This window comes from Amphimedon queenslandica, unplaced genomic scaffold, assembly GCF_000090795.2.
Source record: "Amphimedon queenslandica unplaced genomic scaffold, v1.1 AMPQUscaffold_13316, whole genome shotgun sequence".
Lineage (NCBI taxonomy): Eukaryota > Metazoa > Porifera > Demospongiae > Haplosclerida > Niphatidae > Amphimedon > Amphimedon queenslandica.
This window is the reverse complement of record NW_003546448.1, coordinates 111,008-122,669: the sequence shown is the minus strand read 5'-3', so window position 1 is coordinate 122,669 and position 11,662 is coordinate 111,008. Positions and strand designations below refer to the sequence as shown.

At 34.6% G+C, this 11,662-nt stretch overlaps 1 protein-coding gene across 3 annotated transcripts; it reads right to left on the bottom strand.

Moving 5' to 3' along the window:
- Positions 1 to 71: 71 nt before the first annotated feature.
- LOC100639660 (arginine and glutamate-rich protein 1-like) lies at positions 72 to 11,109 on the bottom strand. Of its 3 annotated transcripts, XM_019998505.1 has the most exons (6): positions 10,697 to 11,109; positions 10,215 to 10,331; positions 6,611 to 6,836; positions 579 to 662; positions 372 to 433; positions 178 to 262 (listed from the first exon to the last, which is right to left on the bottom strand). In XM_019998505.1, the coding sequence occupies exons 1-5, from the start codon at positions 10,879 to 10,881 to the stop codon at positions 383 to 385; spliced, it is 663 nt and encodes a 220-aa protein (XP_019854064.1). In that variant the 5' UTR covers positions 10,882 to 11,109; the 3' UTR covers positions 178 to 262; positions 372 to 382. The 3 variants fall into 3 exon arrangements, with proteins under 3 accessions (XP_003387835.1, XP_019854063.1, XP_019854064.1); XM_003387787.3 differs by lacking the exon at positions 372 to 433 and having other exon boundaries at positions 72 to 262; positions 10,697 to 11,092; XM_019998504.1 differs by having other exon boundaries at positions 171 to 433; positions 10,697 to 11,108.
- Between the last annotated feature and the right edge of the window lie 553 nt (positions 11,110 to 11,662).

Below are 11,662 nucleotides of genomic sequence, written 5' to 3'. Positions count from 1 at the left end.
TCCCTGGTAAACACTTAATGCAAGAAATATGCACTGCGCGAGAATCCTCCATGCCTCCCTACCTCTCATAATAGTTCACTGTAAAACAATCAAATTAATTTCATTTAGATTTTAACCCAAAACTAAGTCTAGGTCTGTTCCCTTTCCTGTTCAGCAACGTCTCTTGCTGTAACTTCTCTGCCTTCCTCTGTGCCATTTCTAGCTCTCTCCTCTCCTCCTCTATCTTCCTCCTTTGCTCTATCATCTGGAGTCTCTCCTCATCCTACAAAACCAAAAAAGCAACAAATAAGTATACCCATACACCCTTACCCGCTAATTGGAAGGACTATTAATTACTTACACAACATTTACAATCTCAAACACTTCCTTACCCACACACCCGTCACATGACAAGCATGTGACATAGCTCATCGAAGACAGCTAGCTTGCTAAGCTATAAAGACAAATGTCATAGCAAATGAAAAAGGAGGACGCATATCAGCACACACAAGATTTGCTGCTATTATAATTTGTGTAATATATCTAGGGTGCTGGCTCCATGATGTCTGCTTCTACCAGCTGTAGAGTCAGTCGCCTACCAATTTTTGCTGTGCCTCAAGGATCTTCTTATTGTTTTCCTCCATTATTGATTCAAGCTTTCTCTGTTCTGCCTCTTTCTCTTCCTATTAACAATAATAATAATAATGTTATGTCTCTTAGGCCCCCCCCCCTTACGTTCACTTCTTTCTGTAATAATAATAATAATAATAATAATAATAATAATAATAATAATAATAATAGTGAAATAACGTGCTCATTGTTATTAATATTTATATTTAATTAATACAGCTAACTGTACATATTATCAGGCTCCAGCTAGCATGCATAACATTGTTAACATGAATTGTAGCACTTTAGAGTTATTACAATACCAAGTAGTGCAGAGTACAGTAATGAGATTAAACCAACACCAACAAATTACAGATCATTAGCTACATGTACCATCCTCTTTGCTCTGCTGTACATGTACATGTAGTGACCATTATCCCGGCAATGTCAATCAAGAAGCTATAGCATCAATTATAAAGAGTGAAAGAAGACAATACATACACACACACACACACAAAGCAAGCAAGGCTTTAATGTTTGCATGGCAGTATTCCTTACATTGATTACCATAAACAGAGACTAGAGGACAATAGACCAATTGAGCTAGTATAACAATGTAAGCATTGTACTACCAAACACTGCATAGTACAGTAGAATATTCAGCTCAAACATGTTTACTGAAATTGAGAGCTGCAACAATGAATATAGTGAGTAGCAGTATTTACAAGCATGCTGGATGGGCACATTATAGTCATGACAATACATGAATGACCTCATATGTTAACATCATCATTGTATTCATTGAACCTATTGTCTCCTTTATGTCACATTGACAATATGGTACAATAGTTCACAATAATTATAAATTCAATAAATACCACACTATAGCACACACCCAATACACACATTCCCAATATAGTCTACAGAGTCTGCCTGCCACACACAGACATATAAGAGATTGAAATAAAGGGTCAAGCAATAACCCTAGTGGTTAGGTTGTGAACCACTATAAAGAAGAGTTCAAGACCAATCCTAACACAGGCACTGCCCCCTTGTAACCAAATGCATGTACTGTAGGAAAGAGGAACTAAAAGTGATTATTGAAAAGCAAATAATAATAAGTCATCAATCGTGATATGCGTATACATGATCTCCAATTAAATGACATGTAGGGAAACAGAGGACAAAGTACAATGTATCAGACAACAGGTGCGATGAATCGACCCTTTGATGTGTAGCAACGGAGACTAAACTAGCACTAACTGTTGCTAGAATTATCTACTCATTTGTAGGATGAAATCATTCATAAACAAGACATTATGTAATTATTATTATTACTATTATTATTATTATTATTATTATTATTATTATTATTATTATTATTATATTATTATTATTATCATGCTCATCAGTGCTTCCTATCTGTTAAGTAGCCAATTTGCATCTTTTGTTGGCATGATATTCACCTTTAAGTGACAATCACTTTTAACTGGATTACAAGTCATCAAAATATGGTTGAAATTAATAATACTATAAAGCCCATTGTAATACTACCAGGTGTCTTTTCTTTGTGGGCTTCATTAAAACCTCTCCTCCGCCTTCCCTTGCGCCATCAAAAGATCCCACATAGCAAATAGCCTATACATTGTTATATAACTGCCCACATTTAAGTTAACATGCTAATGAAAAACATCTCAGGTTTCCCAACCCATGCATACATACATGTAACTTTAAGCCACTAGTAATGCTTTTACTATAAATATACCCCCCATCAAAATACAAAATAAAAGATGTCCTAATAATAGTAACAGGTACCCATATAGTTCAATGCAGATTTGCTTACACACATTGCGTGGGTGGCATAAGCTCTTAGTTCCAAAACACTGCTAGAAAGTATTTCCATGTTTGGTTCTGTGTGCATGCGAGTGTGGGGCTAAGAATGTCATGGTGCACATACCAGCAGAGTAAAGATCTGTACTATACTGGTTTCTATACACAGCAATAGGACTATATGATTGGGATCCGTATAGTAAAAAAAACTTGTGTCCCAACAGGAGCTATCTGGCACATTATATTGCAACGATAAATTATTTATATAAATAATCAACCAATTATTTGTTATGATAGCAAAAATAATGAAAACGATATGGTTTTTTTACTGCATAAGTCCACACAATAAAAACGACTGGAGAGGAGAACTATTGTGGATAGTATAATAGTAGCAACAATGAAACTAATAATAATAATGCATGTACATGTATAGTACACAATAGTAAGTTAGTAACAATACAAATGGTAACTAACATTACAACTATGCTTTACGTATAGGACTGCCAATAGGGAGAGGAGAGCGAATGGGCATTTCAGTCCAGCAGTCATATACATGTATGTATGTGTACATGTAAGCCTCTAAAACTACATGTAATGATGCAACTAACAACAAGAAATCGGTTCATTTTCAAGTTAGAACCAATTCTGGCACAGACCATGAGCTATATAATGATATCCTTATGCTACATGTACATGGAAATTTTGAGTTGATTCGTTTTAAGAAACAGGCCAATTTTCAAAAATACACTGTACTATAGCCCAGGGTTTTTTCAAAAAATGGCTCCAAAATCACCCTTAATTTTTATTACAATTTCTGATACATATTGATGTCCTTATGCTGTGTAGAAAGTTTGAGTCAAGTCCAACTACATTTTTTTGAGTTACGTGTATGACCATTTTAAGAAACTGGCTAATTTTAGAAAAAATGTAGTTAAAATACCCTGTTAATAATACTCATGCTTTTTTCAAATGATGGCTCTGAAATCAACCTCTATTTCTAAAGCATACTGATTCCCTTATGCAGTTTAGCTACATGTAATACTGAGCACAAATTTTTAAGTCACAAGCCAAAAATGATGCCAGCCAAGAATATAATGGCCTTAAGCCAATGAGGTTCAAGTGAAAAAGTTGAGATTAGAGAAATTGAGAACAAATTCATACTTTCTAACTTTCTGCATGAAATAAAGGCATCAAAATAATAACTAACAAAATACAAAATTAAGGTATATAGTCCCAGGGGTATCAGACTACAAGGATCAACAAAACAATACACACATGTACATGTACATACATACATACATGTACATGTACACAGATACAGGAAGTGTAGTGAATGGTGCTGATCAGTTTAAAGCAACTACTAATGACACTTGAATGAGGCACTGATAGTCATTTCATTACACTAGCCTATTAAATACATTAATTCATTGGATAATGGTGCTAACAGAAAACAAAATGGTTTCAAATGGTGATGGATACATTAACTAATTGTGCTAATACAAAAAAGGGACATCTCCCTGGCTGCATTGACAATAGCTTAATGGCTACTAATAGCTGCTAAATATACAGGTAGGTATAGCAAAAAACAAGTCCACATGAAATGGGTTCATGAAGGCTTAATGGCATTAGTGATTGGTGCTAATATGAGTTCAGCATTTAAAAAACAATTCTCTAAATAGGCATTGATGAGCAGAGCCTATTGAGAGAGGCAACTTGTTAAAATGTTTGTACGAATTTAAAATAAATGATATACTAATGATGAATGAATCCGACTACTAGGCAGTAGTGCCTGGACATGCAGTGTGTGTATACTATAGGCGAGTAATGATTTTAAAAATAATGGTGAATGGATGATGTAAGGGCTTTATCTCCAGACCACACAAATAGTGCATCAAATCACTAGTGACAGGCCAGGATGCTACTGCTACATTAAATTTAAATTATCACTAAAATTGATTTTCTGACTCCGACTTGAATAGACCAACCAGCCCTCTCTACCCACCCAAACACATAATAACAAAGTAAACAATTGACCAGCTAACAATTAATGTATATAATTACAAATACACACACACACACACACACAAGCCAATATAGAGGGACTACACACACTCATATGTGCCATGTACTAGTAAGTACTAAAATTCTTCATAATCCACCACACACAAGGAGAGTGAGGAATTTGGCTGTGGAGTCCATGTACATGTATGTACAGTGTATTAAGTAACAGACCACAAGGAGGTACCCCATGTACAATGTAGGCAAGCACTAAATAATATACAGACACATGTGCAGCATTTGATGTGGTTGCTAACATAAGGCATCTATCGTCATTCACTTTCAGATTTATTAATAAAATTAAAAATGCATTATTAGGCTATAGCTAACGCCAACAGGCACACTGAGGATATGGTATTTCAATTACTCCAGACAGTTCGACTACAATGACAACACACAAATAATAAAATAAAAGGACATGCACACACACACACATGTACATGGCATAATATATATTCAGTTTCTGCTAATAATCATTTCCACTTTATCTAATAATTATATTTACATTGCCCAGCCCTTTGAGCTATCAAAGGTTGCTAACACTCCTTTAGAGGTTTCCCTCCTCGTTAATAAGTTTCTTAGATCTAACATCCAGCTAGAACTGGAGAAGAAGGATTTGTACAAATGGAATGAGTTCCATCAACTCAGTTTATCAATGAATATGTATACACACAATAGGTAGCTATAGGATATTAAAAGATCAGAGGAGTTATCTTTAGCAAACAAAAGCAATCAAAAAATGTCTTTCCTTGAACAAAATTTGGGAAAAATATCAAAGATCTATAATACAGTACATGCATGCATACTACAGAAAGCCATGGACATATCCATGCATGCATAAGCTTTCCTGGCTCTCCCTACAATGAATGTACTGTAGTCTCAATGAATAGAACTATACAATAGAGAGAGATGTGAAACTAAGACTAAATTTGCAGGGACCAACAAAAAGCATTTATTGTAAAGTAAGAGAATTGTCTATACTTTCAAACAATAATTAATACCAAATGAATAACAGTGATCAAAACAATTCTATAACAATTAGAGAAACATTATAACAAACTCTTAGAAACCAAAGCTAGCAAGAAATCACATTTACTATGATTATCATGAAGCTACCAAATGAATAACACTGACAAAACAATTTCAAAGAAATACATGTACATGTACATACACATGTACTTTGTACGATATCATATTATGCGCATATCTAGTTGAAAGTCATATTCCAAAGCCACAGATTAAAATATCGTCAATCATCATAATCGAGTCAAAGGATTTGCTTAGACTGTATCGACAGACAGACACAGACAGTGAAACAATTACAAATAAATTGGCTAGCCAGTCTCCTCCAATCCTAAAATAAACCCCTAGCCCACTACAAAGGGAGAGAAGAAATTACCCAGTTATTCTAATTAAAAGGAAACAGGAATCGTCAACAACAAAGTACATGTACTTGGAGCAAATGTCATCAAACGCAACAAAAAACTTCAAACTTAAAAGATTTCCTCCAAGACAATAACAGACCACAATAAAACTATGTACACATACATGTACGAGGATACATGTACTACATTTACTATTTACAGGTGCATCGCTTCTTTTGAACTGGAGACACTACTAACTTTCACAATTAACATGAAAGTTGACACACACGACTCCAATAGAAGGAACAGATAATAGTATAATACTAATGATAGTACTAACAATAATAGTATTAATACACATATACATAATATACAGTACATGTACATTGCAACAATGTACCACGTATTACAAAAAAAGACAGGGATACACTGTGCATGTGAAGGGGAAAAGTCCATTCGTTTTAGCTTCTAGGAGCTAATAATCTTTGAAAGCAGAAAACATTAATAATAATTGAATAACATCAAAGAATAGAAACTTGATACATAAAATAAATTTATAGAGACAAGTCACGATATAAATGAATATAGAGATCAAAAAGTGTTTGTATTTATGCTTTATGCTCAGGAATGCTACACAAAAATGAATACGTTAATTAGCTTTTAAATGATTTAGACTGTGACCCATCAGAGAGACTACGGAATGAATGGAATCTACTACACTGATCCAATTAAGTGGATCATAGAAAATGTAAATCAAGGACTCGCCTGACCTTTTTCCTTTCTTCTTCCGCCTCTTGGATCGCTCTCTTTCTCTCAAGCTCTTCCAGCATCTGCTTCTCCATGTTCTGCTTTACTTCTTCGACACGTCGGAGTACCTCAGCCTCAATCTCGTCCTTCCTCTTTCTTAGCTCTTCCTCGACTCTCATGGCCACGAGCTCTTCAACTCTTTTTGTCGTCTCTTCCTCAATTAGTTTTGACTCTAGCTCCTCCTGTCGCCTAATGAGAGATGATTACAGAGTAATGAAGTGACAAGCACAGCCTTGCATGAATATCATCAATATGTACGTGATACAAACTTACAATACGTAACTTATAATTAATACAACCATTACAGGCACTAGAATCACAGATACATGTACATGTACACTTGTACAGTATCATTCACTCTATTACTGACACTTTGACCTGTTATTTCAATTAGGGGTACAGTGTACAATTGTACATGTATGTATTAAGTGGGCTATCAGTTTTATGCATCACACCATTAGCAGACAATCTTGCCGATTACTAAAACAACATAAATCTCACTTAAGGGTAGGGTATGATAAAACAAACTACATGTAGAAATTTTATACAAAAACAACACAAAATAAAAGATATTAAATGCAACAGAGTAGGAGTGAAATTCAATGTTTACCCTAGTGTCTGTCCTGCAGCCATAAATCAACTAAATGCATGTCCTGTGTACTTTAAACACAAAACCACCGAATTAGTCAATTACGGTATAGTTCCCAAACGTAAAATTTAGATTGTGAAAGATCAAAAGCCACAAATATTTAATTTTGGTGAATCAACTCACCTAAAGTAACCCCCCACTCGTACACATTTGATGTCAGACGGAGGATAGCATTAAATAAAAGCCTGGGCTGTTAGTGATTAAATTAATTATAAACCACAAGATTAATATCTCATTGACCACAAACTTTAACCTCTAGAGATCAAAAATGCATTTCAAGCAAACAGATGAGGTACAGAGTAGAGAGAGTAGTGAAGCCATATAAAAATGATGACGATGACAGTAATAATAATAATAATAATAATAATAGTAATAATAATAATAATAATAATAATAATAATAATAATAAGATAAAAAATAATAAAATAAATTTTAAGCTAGAGCCTACTGCATGTACAATGTACTATCAAGAAAATGTAACAGACATTCCAAGTGTTGTGCAGAAGTAGGAGGCAGCATGCATGCAAGCTGGCCCATTACTATCTAGTCTTGCGGGCCAGACTCAATTTTTAGAATAGAGTCTGGTTTCATGCCTAACATCAACTCGTGCTTGTCTCGCAGAATTTGGTCGACCTGATCAGATCACTGTTACCATGGTTACATTAGAATTCGCCCACGCACAGCAAGTCTATTATCAAGAATAGAATGGATTATTATCAAGTCTATTATCAAGAATGAAAGTATACTTTCTTTCTATGACTACAACTGCCAACTGGATTGCCTTTATCTGCTCTGATGGTTAGACAATTAGGCAAGTAAAGAAATGCTTCGAGAAATAATGTGCTTGGATCCGAGATGAATTCAGCCGCCACGATTGCTCCACCTTCAGTACTACTGAAAAAAGCCAAAAATGAGAAGTACTTGACTGCTTTATTTTTCTTGACATCAGGAAGCAAGTATGAAGTATAAAATAAGTATACAAGCAAGTATAAAATCATTATAAAAAATAATAAATCCACAATATTGTGGTGCGTGGGCGTGTTTATAGAGATTAACATTATTTGCCCACGCAAATCGAAACATTGAAAACATGAGTTGATACTAGGCATGGCACCAGACTCTTATTTGGTAAATTAGAGTCTGGCTAGCGAGACTAATTACTATCTATGTGTACTAGAGGTGTGGCATTACATAATCAACTGTAATAATGGTAGCAAGGGGCCATGTGAGAAACAAGCTTCAAATTTTATATATTTTTCTTCTACGAATCAAGAGTTGAGAATTAAGCAATATAATGGGGTTTTGGAGCAGCTTTCTAAAAATCCAAATTTGATCGAAACCTGCTCAAAGTTTTTAGTTCTACACATTATAAGAAGATGTACATGAATCAGAAAAAAGTTATAACAAATGGAAAATTCTTCTGGAGCAAAATGTGGCCAAGGATTAAAGGCTAAATTTTTGAGCAATGTTAAAAATTTTTGTAAAAAAAACCAATTGTGATTGGAATCAGCTCAAACTTTCTACAAAAAATAAGAACATGTACATCTACATGTACATGTATAAAAAATTATAAAAATGAAAAATTCTCTTCTAGTAATTCTTGGCAAAATTTGGCCAAAGATCCTGTACAGGGACTTTGGCCCAATCTTTGAATAACTTTTAAAGTTTATAAAAATCTAATTTAATAATTTTAATTGAAATCAGCTTGAACTTGCTACAAAACATAAGAGCATGTCAGAAAAAATTATTAAAATGGAGAATTCCCTCCTAACCATTTTTGGCAAAATTTGACCAAAGTCCCTGTATTACAAAAACCAGGCCAAAATCCCTGTACTATAGTACAGGGATTTTGGCCCAATTTTCAAGTAACTTTAAAAATTCATAAAAAATCCAATTTTGATCTAAATTAGATCAAACTTGCTACACAACATAAAAACATGTACACGTGTCAGGAAAAAAATTAAAATGGAGAATTCTCTCTTAGTCATTTTGGACATAATTTGGTCAAAGTTTCTGTACTATAGTACAGGGACTTTGACCCAATTTTTGGGTAACTTTAAAAATTTGTAAAAAATCCAATTTTGATTGAAATCAGCTCAAACTTGCTACACAACATAAGAACATGTATATGTATCAGAAAAAATTATTATAATGGAGAATTCTCTCCCAGTCATTTTTGGCGTAATTTGGTCAAAGTTTCTGTACCGTATAGCGGGTATATTCCGTTCGAGTTTAATTTCGTTCTTTTCGTTCTCATTCCTTGTGGAACGAACATTTTCCAAACGAAAAGGGCGTTTCCTCAATCCCACGAGTGTAAAATGGCTGCTCAGAACGAAAATAAAATGAACGAAAATTTCTAGAACAAACATTTTCCCAGACGAAATATACCCGCTATACGGTACTATAGTACAGGGATTTTGACCTGATTTTTGAGTAACTTTAAAAATTCATAAAAAATACAATTTTCAATGGAGTCAGCTCAAACTTGCTACACAACATAAGAACATGTATATGCATCAGAAAAAATTATTATAATGGAGAATTTTCTTCTAGTCATTTTTGACGAAATTTAGCCAAAGACCCTGTACTATAGTACAGGGATTTTGACCTGAATTTTTAGTAACTTTAAAAATTCATAAAAAATACAATTTTCATTGGAATCAGCTCAAACTTGCTACACAACATAAAAAGTTAAAAACATGTATACGCATCAAAAAAAATTCTAAAAATGAAAAATTCTAATTTCAGACAAAATATCCTTTACTAGTTTAATATTATACACTTCAATATAGTGCAGGGCATTTTGTCAAATTTTGGAGCAATCTAAAACCAGTCAACACTATAGACTAAACATTACATGCAAAGGAATTCATTCATCAAAAACACCATCAATATTTACATCATCTAGTGTGCATTACTTTCTTCTTTGCCTTTCCTCGTCGATACGTTTCTCTTCCTCAACTTTTCTTCTCTTCTCTTGATCTTCGGCTCTCTCCCTCTCCCTTTCTATACGCTTGCTAATATTACGTCCAAATCTAACAAGAAATAAATTAAAAAATATACCGTACAGTAGTAAATTTTGAGGGCATAAAATTTCGTGATTTAGTCAAAAGCTCTTCATTTTTCAATTTCAAGGGAGTTGAATTTCAAGTTTTTGTATGTGCACTTTGCATTAAATCAGATGCTGGACATGCACAGTGAGAATTTCCATGGTATTAATTTTTGTAGTTAAAAAAATTCACCCACAAAGTCTACAAAATTAAATACCCTGCGGAATTTTATACCCATTTTGAGTTTAGTTTTTAAAAGCTATATTTTATTCTTAAGTTTATTATTTAGCTACACCTCTTCCAGGGATGTCGGCCCTTCATGTGATCCGATCATTCAGTTGATCCATTACCTGTCTCTACTCCTGCTCCTGCTTCTGGACCTGCTCCTCCCCCTGTCCCTCCTACTGCTCTTTTTATTGGGAGACCTGTCTCTGGATCTTCTTCTTGGGCTCTTGCTCTTCTTCTTCTTTTTGGATTTCTTCACAGGAGGAGAAGGAGGACTCCTTGATCTAGAGCTTCTAGGAGACCTGGGCATTTCACGTGTGATGAATGAGTAACTACAAAGTGGGCAGGGTCATAATTATTTTAGCTCCTCCTTTCCAGAAAAAAAATTTTTAGCGCCCGGCCGCCTGTTTCACTTCCAAAACTGCTGGATTAGTGGTTATTTTGGGGGTGAGCATGAGCGAGTATGCTCTTCTGTCTAGGTCTATTTTTTGTACTTCTTGATCACAAGCGGAGGGTAAAGATTTTAAAATCAGTATGCTGTTGATAAACATACTCCAAGGCCAAATACTCTTCTTCTTGAGCTTTTAAAGCTTTGCTAAGAAAGAGTCTCGGAAAGAGTACATGTAAGACTGAAACAGTAACTTAGCAACAGTAATCTAGCAACTGTGACTTAGCAACAGTTGCTAGGCAACAGTAACCTAGCAACTCTAACTTAGACTGAAACAGTAACTTAGCAACTGTAACTTAGCAACAGTTGCTAGGCAACAGTAACCTAGCAACTCTAACTTAGACTGAAACAGTAACTTAGCAACAGTAACCTAGCAACTGTGACTTAGCAACAGTTGCTAGGCAACAGTAACCTAGCAACTCTAACTTAGCAACAGCTACTAGGCAACAGTAACCTAGCAACTGTAACCTAGCAACAGTTGCTAGGCAACAGTAACCTAGCAACTCTAACTTAGCAACAGCTACTAGGCAACAGTAACCTAGTAACTGTAACCTAGCAACAGTTGCTAGGCAACAGTAACATAGCAACTCTAACTTAGCAACAGCTACTAGGCAACAGTAACCTAGCAACTCTAACTTAGTAA